General features: G+C 38.9%; 1 protein-coding gene across 2 annotated transcripts in view; it reads left to right on the forward strand.

Annotated features, from left to right (window-relative positions):
* The first annotated feature begins 1,261 nt into the window (after positions 1-1,261).
* Positions 1,262-17,587, forward strand: part of NUA (nuclear pore anchor) — a 93,049-nt gene continuing 76,723 nt past the window's right edge. Inside the window, exons 1-6 of one of the 2 annotated variants that reach the window (XM_039031771.2) lie at positions 1,262-1,767; positions 1,890-2,036; positions 2,145-2,243; positions 8,219-8,347; positions 8,443-8,535; positions 8,626-8,691. In XM_039031771.2, coding sequence (XP_038887699.1) covers positions 1,459-1,767; positions 1,890-2,036; positions 2,145-2,243; positions 8,219-8,347; positions 8,443-8,535; positions 8,626-8,691 — 843 coding nt within the window. In that variant the 5' untranslated portion in view covers positions 1,262-1,458. Of the gene's footprint in view, positions 1,768-1,889; positions 2,037-2,144; positions 2,244-7,135; positions 7,200-8,218; positions 8,348-8,442; positions 8,536-8,625; positions 8,692-17,587 lie in introns of those variants that run through there. The other variant, XM_039031772.2, reaches the window with a different exon arrangement.

Below are 17,587 nucleotides of genomic sequence, written 5' to 3' on the forward strand. Positions count from 1 at the left end.
TTTTCAAATTGTATTTCATTTTTTTTAAATAAAAAATTAGTTAGTGGAAAAATCCAATTGTTAGATTTTTCCACTAACTAAGTTGTTAGATTTTTCCACTAACTAAGTAGACTTTGAAGTGGCACTTCCCAAGATTGATACCTAGAGATTACATGCTAGTGAAGTTTGAGGTGGAAGACATGCAAAATGGGATTTTGTATTTGTTTTCTCTATAAATGGCTTTGTTTTTTAAATTTTCAAGACCAATGCTTCCACAACTTTTGACCTAAATTCTTCCACCTCAACTCTCATTTACTCTCATTCTTTCTATGGTGAAATTCCCTTATTTTCACTAACATAACGGTCCCACCACCGTGTTCTTCAACTGGAGAATAGCGAGGATTTTCCATTGGTGGTATCGATTGAGCTCGGAGAGGAAGTTTGTGGTGGAGTCTTCAAAGTTTGTATTTTCTATCACTTTTGCATGCTTATTCTTGTTTTTATTGCAATGAAGATGTTATCGATCCTTGCTTCCACTGTGCATGTGTTCTTTATATTCCATCAACTCGAAGTCCAACCAAACATGCAAGATATGAAAATCGTGTCAGTCAAGATCGAGCAATATGCAAATGCATATCGAGGAACATGATGCAGAGATAGTCGAGTTTTGAGTGAATGATGCCAAAATACAAAACACGAGAATAATGTTACTTGATGATAATCAAGTTAAACTACAAACAAGAAGAAAAATGTTACCTGATGCAGAGATAGTGGAGTTTCGAGTGTAGAGGTATTGTCGTTGAAGGATATACAATCGGATGAATAGAGAGAATAGTCTGAGCTCGTGGGAAGTGGTGAAATAATGGACTTCAAACGCCTTCAAACGGGTTTTGAATTCAAAATAATTGAGTGAGTATGACGTTAGTATGATTGAGTATACACGTGTCGATTTCAACCGTATCGAGTGACCATGAAGCTGGGTATCGAGTGACCGTGCGTCGAGAAACATGTGACGAGCCATTGAGGATCAAGTAAATTCGTATCGGCTCGTGCGAGAGGTGCATCTCAGGGGCGAATCGGTAAAATCACATATTATGACGTAAGCAGAAGACCACCTTCCATTATTTTCTTGAGACCATTTTTTATATGGGCCTCCTAAATGAGGCCATCCGTATAAAAAAACCCTTAAAATTCATACATTCTTAAAAAAAACACAAAGGTCAAAATTCACACCAATTTACAAAATTGAAAGAAAAGTTACATATTTATAAAAATCCCGGTTATGTAAGAAGAGCATTCCCATCCCAAATTACCTTTTTTCCGCTTCTCTCGTTTCCTTCTCCCTGCCGTTTCTGTTCTTGCAGAAAACCTTCCTCTTGTTTCCGTATTGCCGCTTTGGACGATTAATACTGACTCGCCGAGATATATTCGCCCGCAGTTGATCTGCACCGGGCATCTTGTACCCTGAATACAGATAAAATGGCCTATTTATTCATCTCTGACGAGGAGTTCTCTCGACACTCCGACGACGCCGCTTTTTTGGCCGAGAAGGCCGATGCCTTCATCCAAGGTCTCCGCAGCGAGCTCGAAACCGTCAGAGCCGAAGCTGATGCTGCTTCAATCACTGCGGAGCAGACTTGTTCTCTTCTTGACCAGAAGTTCATCTCTCTTTCCACTGAGTTCTCTGACCTGCAGTCTCAGAATGCACAGCTTCAAACGACCCTTGAACTCAGACTCTCCGAGCTTGCCGAAGTCAAGTCCCAAAAACATCAACTCAATCTACTTTCCGTAAGAATACTATTTTTTTCCTCTCATTACATTCGTTTACGCATATATAACGAAGCCCTCCATTTACATTGCCTTTCGTTAATATTAGATATTTCAAGCAATGGCTTATTTGATGCTTACAGATTGGGAAGGATGGGGAGATAGAGAGGTTAAATACAGAGTTGTCTGAACTTCATAAATCAAAAAGACAGTTGATGGAGCTCATCGAGCATAAGGACTTAGAAATTGGTGAAAAAGATTCCACTATAAAGTGTTATCTTGATAAGATTGTAAGTTCCTTTTACAACTCCGACTTGCCATCCATGTAATAAGATTTGTGGTATGAGTTAAAATTTCTGCTTTCCTGCTAAAAATGTTTATTTTTGATCGTTTTGAAGGTCAATCTGTCTGAGACAGCTGCTCAAAGAGAAGCCCGTATAAGTGAGGTCGACATGGAGTTGGTGCGCTCTCGGGCTGAATTCGCTCGTCTTTCACAGGTAACCACTTCCTCAATGTTGGTTTAACCTTCTCAAGAAACAGAACGCTCATTTTGGACATTTGAATTTTATAATTTTTTTGAAGAATTATCTCTATATGTGATTAAGTGTTTAGAAGTTGAAAAATTAACTTCCTTTGAGGTAAACTCCCATATTCCATCTCATGTCCGCTTCCCTCCCCTCTTTGTTGTCGTCCTCCATCGTTCCTACCTTCCTATCCAAGGGCTTATGGTGATCCCCCTTGGGTATCATTTTGATAGCTTCTTGGAAGTATTGTCTGCTTTGGTGTTCTGTAAGGTTGCATTTGATGAAAATTATGAAGTGTAGTATTACGAGAAATTCCGACTCTCAAGTTTTAGGAGGTTAACAACCTTTGCCAACTTAATTGAGCTTTATACTATAACTAGGATTGCAACATGTTCCCAAGACATCTAGGCCCCGAATTTTAACGTTTGTGTCTATTTGGTCCTTGAACTTTCAAAATTGCAAATTTAGTCGTTGAGGGGGTATTTGGGCCATTTACTTGGATTGAGTTGAGATGGGTTTTTAACTCAATTCAGTGTTTAGTCGACCTGTTTCATAAGTAGGTATTATATAACTCAACTCCACCAACTTCAATTGTGTTTATTATTGAAATTTGCACGTTTATCGAAAAACTTTGTCTTTCTCTCTCCCTCCCTCCCTCCTTCCAATGTTTCCAATAACTCCACCCATCAGCCACTACAAAATGACCAATTCTCGCGAACATCTTCGCCGACAATGACCACTTATGGTGGACAACTCCGAAAACCACTTCTGACATCCAACTCTTGGCAACAACCACCATCGGTGTCTATTATCGCCTCACTCTGGTGATGTGCTTTGACATCCACCTCTAATGGCTAAACTTTGGCAACCACCTCTAATGGGAACCACTCCAGCAATCATCTCCAACGACCACCTCCGACGTCCAACTTTGCGCGACTACCACCTCCGGCGGTCGACTTCGATGATCACCTTTGATTGATGACTAACTCCGACCACGAAGTCTTGCGATAATCTCCAACAACTAACTCTAATGACCATAACTCAGGCGATCATGTACCATAAAAACAAAAACAAAATAACTTGGTCGGTGAAAGTGTTTTTAAATGCAAATTTGAAATTGTTAGTTCATAATGTTTAATAGTCGTCTTACGTAGTAATTTAATATTAATAGAAACATTTTGAACATTTAGCCAACCAAAGCAAAATTATGTATAAAAAAACACATTTGTTTTGTTTCTAAACAGCTTTTATAGAAAGTGTTTGAATGCAAATGACTTTTTGAAATACATTTCATTGATTGTTCGAAAGCTGAATAACGGATGGATGCCACTGTGACTACATGTTTTGAGGCTCTCTGCTTCTTTAGTCGGCACCCAAGGATTCTATTGACATGACTAAGTCAAGACCCGACGCCGCTTTAATATCACTAGTTAGAGACAACGAACCTCCAGATATCTCAACGACGGTATGATATTGTCCATTTCGGCATAAACCTTCATGCTTTTGTGCGAGGTTCTCAATGCAAGTTAAATTTCTAAATAAGATCCACAAAATTTGGAAGATGAATTTTTGATAAGTGTAAGCAATGAAAAGCTTGAAAGAGAGGCAGCCGAAGAGACCAATGCTTTTGAAGACATCCTAGAGGACATGGACTATTCTTTGGACCTGTTATTTCAGTCAAAAGAAGATCATCCACAAGCTAAATGTGAAGATTTCCCCTGTCCTTCCCTAAACATGAAGGATATCCCCCAAAATTTGCATTCCATCCTGGCTGATTGTGATATGGCTCCTGCCTGATTGAAGGGGTAATAAGATACAATCAATATTCATATTTCCTGGGTTATCTATAATGTAGATTATTTCGTAGAATACAAGGGGTCTTGGGGAGCAATAAAAGAAGATTGATTCCTAAAAGATTTTTGAAAAAGATCAATCCTGAAATAGTATTGATTCAAGAGACAAAAGAGACTGTTTTGATGGAGCATTTATAAAAAGTCTATGGAGCTTGAAAGATGTAGGCTGGTCCTTTGTGGAAGCTAAAGAAAGATCAGGAGGAATACTCACAATGTGGGATAATAAAGGAGAAATTTCCATAGTAGACACCTTCAAAGCTGAATCTTCCTTGACAATTAAGTGTTTGACAATTTGCAAAACATAGTGTTGGATAACAAATGTATATGGCCCCATAGATTATAGAGGAAGAAGAAGACTTTGCACTGAACTGTCTTCCCTAGCTTAAATGTGCCCTGAGCCTTGGTGCATTGGTAGAGATTTCAATAGTATATGTAGAAGTTGCGAGCGGTTTCCTTTGGGAAGAGGCTTTTGAAAACTCAAGAGTGGCTAGGCAAGCAAGAACCATGTCCGATCACCTTCCCCTTCTTTTGGAAGCTGGTGCTTTTGGATGGGGGCCATCTCCTTTTTGCTTTTGCAATAGTTGGTTGAAAATAAAGGAAAGTTGTAGGCTGGTTGAAAGATCTTTAGATATGGAAGAGTAGCAAGACTGGCCTGGATATTTAATCTCCTCAAAATTGAGAACCAAAACATCACTAAAAAATGGCTAGCTGATTATGAGAAAAAGATGAAAAAAAAGGGAGGAATATATTTTAAAAGATATTGAAAGAAGAGACCATTTGACTGTTGATGAAGAAGCTCAATCTTGGGAAAAAGATATAAGAATAGCTTTTAAAGCAAAATTATTTGCAATTTACCAAATGGAAGAAAGAAATCTTATTAAAAAAAGTAAACTAAATTGGCTAAACTTGGGGGATGAAAACAAGGGGATCCGCGTTCTCCTTTCTTATTCCTTTTAGTAAGTGAAGTGCATAATGCTTTAATCACACGACTGCATGGAAAGGGGAAATATGAAGGCTTTAGGGTGGGAAAAGATAAAATCCATGTCTCCATCCTACAATTTGTGGATGACACTTTAATTTTTGCAAATATGAAGATGAAATGCTAGATAATCTTCGGAATACTTCTGATCTTCTTGAATGGTGCTCGGGCCAAAAAATTAATTGGGAGAAATCAGCTCTTTGTGGCATAAATGTAGAAAATGATAAGCTGATTTAAGTGGCTGCTAGATTCAATTGCAAAGTTGAACATCTCCCTTTTAAGTACCTTGGTCTACCTTTGGGAGGGTATCCAAAGAAGGTGGAGTTTTGGCAGCCGGTTATTGATAAAATACAAGGCAAACTGGACAAATGGAGAAGATACAATCTGTCTCGGGGAGGAAGAGCAACCGTTTGTAAGTCTGTACTTTCAAATCTTATCTACTTACTATATGTCTTCCTTTTTGATTCCAGGAAAGGTGCTATTGAAGTTGGAAAAAATTATGAAGAACTTCTTATGGGAAGGCCACACAGGAGGAAAGATAAAACACTTAGCCAAATGGGAGCTAGTTTCTAAGGCCCAAAGGATGGAGTGCTTGGTTTGGGAAGTTTAAAAGAAAGGAATTTGGCCCTTTTAGCCAAATGGGGATGGAGAGTTATGAATGAGGATTCCTTCCTTTGGTGTAAAGTTGTCAAGAGTATACATGGTAGAAGTTTGTATTGTTGGCACACCTCGGGCAAGGTAAGCTGTAGTCTTTGAAGCCGATGGATTAATATCTCTAGGTCGTGGCTGAAAATGGAGGTTTTGGCAGTGTTCAAACTTGGTAATGGTAGCCGAATAGCCTTTTGGTTGGACTCTTGGGCCGATAACATTCCTCTAAAAATCAGATTCCCAAGCTTATATCAAATAGCACTCCACCCTAATGGTTCGGTGTTGGACCATTGGGATAATAATACTTCCTCTTGGTCCATCTCCGTTAGAACTCTTGAAAGATGAGGAAATCTTAGAATTTCAAGGCTTGTTAAGCATTGTTGCAACTAAAAAAGTGAAGGAATGCAATGATAAACGATCATGGTCATTAGAAACAAATGGTATTTTCACTGCCAAATCACTAGTCACTCATTTATGCAAGGCTACTCCAATTGATAAAACTTTAAGAAAGGTGTTATGGACTCTTGAAAGATGAGGAAATCTTAGAATTTCAAGGCTTGTTAAGCATTGTTGCAACTAAAAAAGTGAAGGAATGCAATGATAAACGATCATGGTCATTAGAAACAAATGGTATTTTCACTGCCAAATCACTAGTCACTCATTTATGCAAGGCTACTCCAATTGATAAAACTTTAAGAAAGGTGTTATGGAAATCTAAAAGCCCCTGACGAGTAAATATTGTCTTATGGATAATGTTATTTGGAACTCTTAACTGCTCTAATGTTTTGCAAAAGAAGCTGTCCTCCCATTATTATCTCCAAATAGATGTGCATTGTGTAAAGGAAATTGGGAAGACCTACAACACCTCCTTTTGAATGCAGTTATGCTCAAAATTGCTGGGTTTTTGGAGGAGTTTTCAGGGACAATATCTTGCAGATGTTGGTAGGACCAAAACTCAAGAAAAATCAACAAATTTCTGTGGGTTAATGCAGTTAAGGCAGTGCTGGCAGATTTGTGGTTTGAAAGAAACCAAAGAGTCTTCCATGACAAGGAAACTCCTTGGTTTACTAGATTTAAGGTTGCTCGGCTAAATGCATCCATGTGGAGCTCTCTCTCTCTAAGGCTTTTGCGGATTATTCCAGCCAAGAAATTAGCTTGAACTGGCACGCCTTCCTCTCCGAGATGGTTGCTGGCTGTGTAGTTTTCTAATTTGATGGTTGCTTGCTGTGTAGTTTATAATTATAGTTGCAGCCTATGTATTTGTCTTATGTCTTAAGTTTTTTGGGTCAGGTTTGTGTTTTGATTAACTTCATATTTGTCTGGGCTGTATTGTAATATATTGTTCTGAAACATTCTAATTATGTCCTCAATTTTTGTCCTAGGAGATGATGATGGTGCTAAGGGGGTGTCAATCTAGTTGAGAATTCCTGGTGCACCAGCTGATCCAAAGTATTATCTTGTCGTATTTTTGTATTTTGAGCATTTGCCTCATTTCATTGACTTAATGAATAAAAAGACTTGTTTTCTTTCAGGAAAAAAAAAAAAAAAACATAACCTACAATTTGACATAAGATGCCATAAAATGGCCTAAACCCATTGATGGCCTACTTGATTTGTGTGGTTATTACACTCATACATTTCATCAATGTGAAAGTCTATTACAATTTTGTTGTTTGTATGAAACAAGAGTGTTTTGTCTATCTCAATTATAATGGTTAAATGTAAAAAATTCTAAAATATATGTAAAAGGTTTTAAGTTGACATCTTAATTGAGTGTTAAAAATCAGAGAAAATATGTGTGCCATTAATTGGAGGGGTAAACAAAATCAACCCCTAGAAAATCGTACTTTTTAGATTACAAAAAAATTCATCAGTTACCCTTGATTTAATAACTCAACTTTCCACCCGAAACACAAACTTTCTAACTCCAGACTATACCACTTTGCACCTCAAACACAAACTTTCTAATTCTACATATATTAACTCTAGACTTCAGAACTCAATTCAGCATTCTAGATAACCCTTGAGCTTTCAACTTTTTTCTTTTTTTTAAAATTATTATATATATATATAATTTTGATAATGGAGGGATCTACTCTTCACAAATTGAAGGTTTAGAGTTCAATTAGACATAAATTCAACCGACGGCAACAGGCGTTGGCATTCAAGATGTGACGTTCCATAGGAATTAGACAAATTCAAATTTATATCTAGATCAATTAGTTTCTTTAAAATTTTGAATTTGTCAGGAACTTACTAAACATGAAATTGAAACTTTAGGGACCTATTAGATACAAAACTGAAAGTTTAGGGACCTATTAAATACTTTTGAAAGTTTAGGGACCAAATGGACACGAACGTTGAAGTTCAGAGACTAAACCTGTTATTTAACCTTGATTTAATACCCTTCATTCAGTTTTTTGGTTCCATTTACGTGCTATATTTACATTCTTCTGTTTTTTGTGCAGGAGAAGGAACTTATTGAGAGGCATAACGTGTGGCTTAATGATGAGTTAACTGCTAAAGTAGGCAATATCATTGAGCTGCGTAGACTTCATTCTGATACCGAGGCTGAACTGTCTGCAAAACTTAGAGATGTATGTGGCTTTACAGGAGATTACATTCCACGTCTTACAAAATTTGCAGATGTTTATGCCTGCTGATCACTTTTTGGTAACTTCATTGATTTTAGGTTGAGAGACAGTTGGATGAATGCTCTAGCGCCTTAAAATGGAACAAGGATAGTGTGAAAGAACTTGAGATGAAGCTAACATCCGCACAAGAGGTGTTATATGTTCTCTTTCCTGCTCAAGAAGTTGAAATTTCTCCATGTTCTTCACTGCTGATGAATGCTAATTAATTGTTGCTTGTCCAGGAATTGTGTTCGTCAAGAAAAATGGCTGCGGAAAATGAGGAACGTCTTTGTGCTGAAATATCAACAGTGAGCAGTTTCTTGAACATTTATGTTTGACGTTAATTTTAATGCATCTACATGCTTTCTAATTATTGTTCTTAAAAGACACCCGTTGGCATTCAATTATATTCTTATTTGGACTTTGCAGTGTCAATGCTTGTTCCTTTTTGTTATTGTAGTGGCGTTGGCGATTGACTGTGGACGTAATGAGGTCCAATGAGCTGTAGCGTGTTGTTAGTTGTGGATGTTGGGTCAACTTTTTTTTTTTTTCCTTTTTTTATAGCTTTCATTGAGAAAAAAACTGAAAGAGTACAAGGCAAAAAAAAAAAAAAAAACAATGTCACAAAAACCCTACTAAAGAAGTTCCAACTCAGTAAAATATTCCGTATAGAGTAATTAGAAAAAGTGTTCGAAATTAAAGTCCATTAGTTTAAATAAGGAAGTTGAATCCCGAATGGAATTCGTGATGTGTGCTAGATGGGAGGTGCTGAAAACGTGAAAAATTAGTCACGTGAAGATTTATGAATTAAGAAGAAAGAAGCTTTGTGGGCTTGAAATTAATGATTTCTATGAGGCTCATTTGTTAGAGAGACCGGAAAGGGGTTGCATTGTCATAATGGCTTGGGCTGCTTTATCGTCTCTTCTTATGTTAGATTGGGTTTCATTTAGTGTCTCCCCTTACAATTTTGGTTTTATTGATTTGGATTGTTGGTTATATTATCAGTTTTGTTGAAGTTGAAGCTGGTTTTCTCTCCCTTGGATAATCTCCTAATAGTTGTCCTCATCACCTGGTTGTTTATTCTCTTTGTTTTAGATACAATGGTTTTTGGAATTTCATTCAAAGAGCCAATTTGTTCCGTTATGTGTTGTTTTGATTGTATTTGCTTTACTTTTCTAGACTAGTCTAGCTATGGGCTATATTTGGGGTTGTATTTGCTTTATCTTGCTAATTCTAATTTTGATTTTGGGAGTGGGTATATGTCACACCCCCTCCTGAGTTTTATCTCCCTATCCCGAAAGGAGATGTGAAGACAACCGACACCACCCTTGTGATATCAACTGTCCATCTTTTACCAACTCATAAGATAACAAATACGTATAATTTTAATTAACTTTTAGCAGCAGTTACAAGTATTCATTCTAGTACATTTCTAATCCTAGTTAATCCTAATAACTTTCAAAAGTAACCCGATTCGAGTTTCACTCTGTGAGAGAGTGGCAGTTCCAGACCTTGAGTGGCTTTTCTTAGAACGTTCCGCTTCCGCTACTTGGGGGAGGGGTGGATAAAACATTGGAAAACGTGAGCTAAAAAGCCTAGTGAGTGGTGTACTTTTTCAAGAAAATACGTTTGTTTTAGAAATTCTTTTTTGGAAGCGAATTTCACAATTAAACAATCATAACACATAAGAATGACCCTTCCAGCTTGATAACTGGCTATCCTTGGCATGATCATGTATTTCCTGGGGATTTCCGTGAACTTCCCGATATGCATGTTGAGGAAACAATCCCAGTACCCTTATAGCCCGCCGGATGTGTACATGTCGACAATTTTCCGTTAGACGTGCTTGAGACATACTAATAATTTCCTAGGGTACAATCTCAGTTTCCAATGCAATTCATGTTATGCAAAACAACAAGAATCAAATCAACAAATAAAGTCCAGAAAACACATTTTCCGATCATGCCAATTTCATATCTCACACACACACACACATATATATAAAATAACATGTATATAGTTCAAACATGTGAAATAGGAAAAACCCACTCACAGTCCTCTTGTTAATTCCCTTTACAATCCTCCTAGAACAGCCCTTGGTCTTGTTTTCCTGAATTTTACTTATTATTTCCAAAGAAATCCTAAATTAGCTTGAAATTCCTCAAATAAATCAATTTTAGCTTCAAATATATCCTTAGATTGAAATAACTAGCTTACCAAAAATAGGTCTAACGCCTTAAAACACAGCTTTTGAGGTTGTTTAGGCAGTCTAGTGGGCGTGGGCAGCAGTCTGTGCACTGGGTCCGTGGTTGGACGGCAGACCTCGCACAGACGCAACTTGACAGGGTCGCAGGACGTGGGCGTGTGTGCGCGAGGGGTTGGGCAGCATGCACAACGCAGGCATGCGTTGGGTCGCTGGGCCGTGCGCGCTAATAGGCGTCCATGTTGTCCAGATGCGCGCTTGCGCTGTGTGCCAGGCGTGGGCGTGTGCGATGGCGCCTGCCCTGTGCGTCCAACTGGGCCTTTTGCCTTCCAACGCCATTTCTTCACTCCTCACTTCTCCAAATTGAACGGCAGCCCAGGGTCACTTAGTACACTCCTTTCTCAATACTTCCACACAAATTTCACTGGATTTTCACGAGTGAATTGTGAGAGTTGAGGTCCCCTTGCTGCCCTATTTATAGAAGCCCAACAGCCCTCGATGCTTGACACCTCGCTTGCCCTGCATGTCCAGATGCCTTCACCATGCATGTGTCAACACCTCTACCTTGCCACCACCTCCTTGCATGTGGCTGAAGTGTCCTCATCCTCTTCAACCAATGCATAGCCTTCCTTTGCATGCTTTATGGTGCGCCCACCTCCTCCTTGCTTCAGCCCAAACTTCACTAGATTTAGCCACTTGCCCCGATTTGCTGTCAACTTAGCCTTGTTCCCCAAGTTTACTCAACTCAACGCATCACCCCTTGGCCGCATAACCTACTCATCGCATAGCCACACTTGAACGCCTATCATCTCACTTGGTCACATAGCTTTTCCCAACATCTAACCTCACTTGGGTGCATAGTCCACAATTGACCGCACACTCCTTCCAATGCCCAGTCTCCCTTGGCGCATACCCATTTCGTCCAACGCATGCCTTTGCGCCCAACGTTTAATGTCATGGCCTTCCTCCACGCCCCTTGCCTAGCCTACGCACAAGTCTTCCTCGCCTAAGGCCTATTCTTGCTGCATGTCAACCTTCCTAACCTCAACATGCTTGACCAACGCATGGACTTAATGCAAGGCCTCCTTCACCCTCGGCCATCACATATCACTCTTGGCTGCATGGTCTTGCCCAAGGCCAACGCCTAGGCCTTCCTAGCCCGTAGCGCCCTTGCCTAGCATCATGCCATCGCCTAGACAACACACTTATACCATCGCTCGGCCATGCCATTGCTTCATGCCTTGCCTTGTCGAGCACAACTCACCATCACTTGGTGTCCTCATGCGATCAACACTTAGCCAACAAGGCTAACTCTTCTAGGTGCTCGTCTAACCTCTAAATGACAAGGCCATCACCCATTGAGTCCTCACACAAACGCCTCCCATCCAACATAGTTTCCATACTTAGTCAATTTTTTGCCCCCCTTAACCAAGCTCAACTATATTCTATGTTCAGCCCTCGAAAGTTTCATACTCAACACTTAAGGTATTTTCCTTCTCTTTTAATCATCTTTTTTTTTTTAAAAGGAAACAAGCCTCCTTATTAGAAAAAATAAAATGAGACTAATGCTCAAGGTATAAGAGAATTATACAAATAGCATGAAAACAAAACAAAATAAAACAAAACAAAACAAAAAGGATCAGGAGGTGCACTTGGGCATCTCAACTAGGTTGACACCCCTTTAGCGCCCTCATCATGTCCATACAGGAATACCAAGACCAAAGATATAAGAGAAAAGCGATACAATGAAAATCCAAAGCTAAAACCTGACCAAAACTTCTAAATAGCTGGGTAGATGAAAGCCTGCCAATTCAAACATAGATCTTGTAAAGAGAAGCCTTAAAAAAAACTACTTAAGGAACACCATGCTGAAGCATTTCTTCGCGATGAGTCATAACGATCCATCCAACTTGTTTCTTTATCATGGAAAATTCTTTGATTTCTTTCAAACCATAAATCTGCGAGAAGAACCTTAACCATATTGATCCAAATTAACCTTGGTCGCTTCTTAAGAGAACCCAATAAAAGATGTTGTACATTACTTCTAAAATTGTCTCCGGACACCCCAACGAAGTTAAAGTTGGAGAAAAAATTCCACCAACAGCTTACTGGCAATTGAACCAGAGATGTTGCAAGTCCTCCCCTGCCTTTTTACATAAAGGACAAATAGAAGGCGACAAACAAGCCAAGTGGAGTTTTCTTTGCATGACCGAGGAGCAGTTTAGAAGCCCAAAAAGCATTATCCAGATCTGAATGTTAACTTTCCTCGGACTTTTAGTCTTCCATAGAGCCTTGAAAAGACTTTTATCCATAGGGGACGAAGGGGAGAGGTGAGTGGTGAGAGATTTAATTGTGAAAATACCTGACGCTTCCAAAGACCACGATCTCGAATCAGGGCTGTCCGAAACTGTCTTGCCTGAAAGAAGCAATAACAAGGCCTGAAAATGTAGTATTTCCTCATCTTTAAGCAAGTGATGAAAAACAATGGACCAAGAGTTCAACGAATGATCCCAATGAGAAGCTATGGAGCCCTTTGGCAACAAAGTGATCCTAAACAAGCTTGGATAATGAGTGGACAAAGGGATTGAATCAATCCAAGGATCGGTCCAAAAAGCGATTCGAGTACCATCCTCGAGATTAAAAGAAGCCAAGGACTCCACTTTTAACCAGCTTCTCAAGATACTAATCCATGGGCTTCTCAAGCTATTCCCACACTTCCCTGCTGAGTGCTAGTTGAAAGGGCCTTTTCCATGGATGCTAGCGATCACTTGTCTCCATAGGAAATTTTCCTCTTATCATAAAACGCCAACCCCATTTTGCAATAGAGCCGAATTCTTAATTTTTAGTCCCCCCAAGCCAAGACCTCCATCACTTAAGGACTGAGTGACAATGCCCATTTCACCAGATGGTTTGCTTTGCTTCCTTTGTGTCCTTCCCAAAAGAAATTTCACATTATCCTTTCTAATGTAGATATCACTTTTTCTGGCATTGCGAATAAGGACATATAATATGTTGGAAGATTGGAAAGAATTGAGTTGCATAAAGTTGTCCTTCCTCCTCTTGATAGGTTAAATCTTTTCCATTTATCCAGTTTTTTATGGACCTTATCTATCACTGGCTACCAAAAAGAGGCTTGCTTTGGATAACCCCCTAGTGGCAAACCTAGATGATTAAAAGGCAGCATTTCGGCCTTACAAGTGAGCAGACCAGCCATTTGTAGCAGTTCTCCTTCATCTATGTTGACTCCACTAAGGGCTGATTTTTCCCAATTCACTTTCTGCCCTGAGTACCATTCAAAAAGACTAATGGCTTCTTTCAGTTTTAATAGCATTCCGCTATCATATTTGCAAAATATGAGGGTGTCGTCTGCAAATTGGAGTAGTGGAACATGAATCTTCTTCTTTCCAACCACAAAGCCTTCAAATAGACCATTTCCATATAGCTTGTCAAGAATGGCACCCAACACTTCACTGACTAGAAGGAAAAGAAAAGGAGACAGAGAATCACCTTGTCTAATCCCCCTAGACGCAAAAATATGACCTCGAGGTCTTTCATTAATGATAATAGAGAATTTAGGATTTTGAATGCAACCCAAAATCCAAGAAATCCAACGTGAGTCAAAGTTTTTTGCAATTAATACCTTCTCTAAAATGATCCAATCCACCCGGTCGAATGCTTTTTCCATATCAAGTTTAAGAATCCACCCCTTTCTTTTTTTTACTCGATAATCTTCCACCACTTCATTAGCTATTAACACTGGATCTAATATTTGTCTTCCTTCAATGAAGGCATTCTGGGAAGGGCCGATAATGGAGTACATAACTTTCTTCAATCTTTCTGCGAGGACTTTTGGAACTACCTTATAGGTTAAGGTAGTGAGGCTGATTGGTCTGAAATCCTTTATGGAAATTGCATCCTCTTTCTTTTGTATTAAGCAAATAAAATTCTCTCTGACACAGGCATTTAATCTTCCATTTTCAAGAAAATCTTCGAATAACGCTATAAAATTTTCTTTGGCCAAATACCAAAATCTTGAAAGAAACTCCACTGTAAAACTATCAGGCCCAGGTGCTTTATTTTTCCCCAGTGATTTTAGAGCCACAAAAATTTCAGCTTCGGTAAATTGAGCAATTAGCGAAGTATTCTGCGACTGGGTGACACAAGGCCAATTTAAAAAGACCGGCAAATATCTGTTTCCAGGAATGCTTGTGTATAAGGTAGGTTAAAAGCTCAGAATAAGGCATTCCATTTCATGGAATGACTTGGGAGGCTCCCCCTGGTCATTTAGCAACTCAATGATTAGATTTTTCTTTTTCCTTGCTACCAAGAATCGATGGAAAAATCTAGAGTTTTCATCCCTCAATTTCATCCAATTCAGCTTGCATTTCTGAATGAAATCCCTTTCTGCCAGTCTGTAAATGGTCATAAAATCAGCTTTTAATGTAGAAATGTAACCGGCCACTTCTGAATCCCAACCCAAAATTTCAATCAGAGCCTCTTTCTCAGCTAAATCTTTTAACAAAGCTTCTTCCTTTCGAATTTGAGTTTCCTGGAAATCAGTAAACCAACTCTTTATTGCAACTTTAACCGATCTCAATTTTGCGTTAATGACAAAGCCTGGCCACCCATTCATATTGCTGTTTCTCCAAGAATTCTCAATGGATCTGATGCACTCCTTATTTAAAATCCTACTATTGCATAATCTAAAAGGAGAGGGGCTCCAAGCGATTGTACCTGCATTCAACAGCAAAGGATAATGATCTGAACAGAGACGGATCTGGCGAGTTACTCTTGTGTTAATAAAGAGCTCATCCCACTCTTTATTTATAAAGAATCTGTCTAACAAAGATTTAGAGGAAGACCTTCCACCCCTGGACCAAGTAAATCTTCCATTTGACAAGGGAATTTCCCGTAACTTGGCTGAATCAATAAACTTGTTAAAGTGCCACATCCCTTTAGTATTTATTCCAATGGGGGACCTTTCATGTGCCCATCTTGTTATATTAAAATCCCCCCCTAAGCACCAAGCCTCTGAACAGTAAGCTGAAAGGGCGAATAATTCAGGCCATACATACCTCCTTTCCTTATAATCGTTTGGTCCATATACATTGGTGATCCAACAAATTTTTTTGCACACAGTAGAACATTTGACTGACAAGGAGTATCCACCTTTGAGGGATTCATTTACCTCTACCTTGCTTTTGTCCCGCATAATTAATAAGCCACCAGATTTGCCAAAGGATTCCACTGATTCCCAACCAATTTCCTTAGAACTCCAAAGAGATTTAATGAAGGCAGCATCGAACTTCTCTTTTTAGATTCTTGGATTAAGACCAGATCCGGATTCTGATTCTGAGGAGCCTTTTAAGAGCTATTCTTTTGTTTGGATCTTTGAGCCCCCTTGTATTCCAGGACACTAGCTTCATTGCGCTTTAAACAATAGAGGACTGCAGGCAATGAGAAAGGGGATGCTTCGAACCAGAACAATTCCACAATCCTTAACAATGGATGTTAAGTGATCTGGAATTTCAGATGAGTGCAAGGGGGAAAAGCATGAAAGGCGTTGCTCCAATTTATTCACCTCAGCTTCATTAGAAAACAGAGTCTGTAGATCCAAATCATTGAGGTCTTCTTGGGCACTGTCCGCTTGGGCTGAAACAAGCTCCAAATCTTCCAATTCTTCACTGCTTACACTGAATGGAGAGTCTAAATCCGAATCACATTTTCTTGGTATAAGAGAGGGGAAACAAGGTGAACCTTTCAAGAAATTACTATTTGAGTTAGGGATGGTGAAGTTTGAGTGCTTGAACTGTTTGAAAGCAAGTGAGGAGTTATCAGAACTTGAGGAGGAAAAAGGGACTTGAATTTTTGTGCAACAAGCCTCCAGTAAATCTGGGTTGGTTTCTGTTGCTCTTGGTCTGATAAAGCTCAAATTCTCTTTAAACTGGCCATCAGAGGAGTCAAAAACTTCTAAGAGACTAAGATTTCTTCTTTCCATTGATTGTCTATCTTTTGTAGCTGTCCATCTATTAATGAAGGAAGTTCGTTTTCTGGCAAAATGCTTGAGAAAAGGTTTCCAAAGTCTGGAATGATTTAGTCGAGAAGCTGAGGAGACAGGGGCAAGCTTCCTTCTTGGAATATTCACCTGTTCTCCTTGTTATCCAAGTTTGACCTAACTTGCTTAAATGAGATTCGCGGGTTTACAGTATATGTGTATTTTTTGGTGCTTTACACCTTAAAGACAAAGTGTTTTGAAAGGGTGGGGTAATCTAAGGGTCCTAGTTAGGGATATTAGTATGATATTAATAAGGGAGCATAAGAGTAATTAGTTAGGGATTAGTTAGTGTATGTGGTTATAAATAGAAGTTATAGGAGTTGAAATACCTGAAGTCATTCTCTTGTTGGCAGAAGTTGCTGCGGGATATTATATCATCTTGGTGTTTTTTATTGAGATCCAAGCATGTCAGTTTGTTTTGGCTTCATTTTCAAGCTTCATTCGCTGCCAATGCTCTAAAACCTTAGAGTTGCTAGTTTTTCCTTTGATGGAAGTTTTTGGTTGGAAGGATCTTTTGTCTCAAGATTCTTGAAGCAGTGTTGAAGTCTCAGTCTCAGTTGGTTTTTGAAGTATCTCAGTTTCCGTTGGTTCTTGAAGTATCTTTCTGCACTACTTTGCATTGTCCTTGCTACACATGGTTGTTCTCATAGTTTCAGATTCTGTGGTTTTCGTTCAAGAGCCAATTTGTTCCATTATGGCTTGTATTTGATCGTAAATTTGTAATTGCTTTACTTCACTGGCTTTGTCTAGTTAAGGGCTTCATTTAGTTGTATTTTTCGTTATTTTGCTTATTCCGTTCCTTTGTATTTTGAGCATTAGACTCTTTCCATTTCATCGATGAAAAACCTTGTTTCCTTTTAAAAAAAACTTGAATTTGACTGTAATTGCTTTACTTTTCTGGCTCACGAGTTTCTCCTTATCACAATTGATCCCCCAAATCTAACAT

Source organism: Benincasa hispida, chromosome 5 (genome assembly GCF_027475165.1).
Source record: "Benincasa hispida cultivar pf3 chromosome 5, pf3_genome.v1.1, whole genome shotgun sequence".
Lineage (NCBI taxonomy): Eukaryota > Viridiplantae > Streptophyta > Magnoliopsida > Cucurbitales > Cucurbitaceae > Benincasa > Benincasa hispida.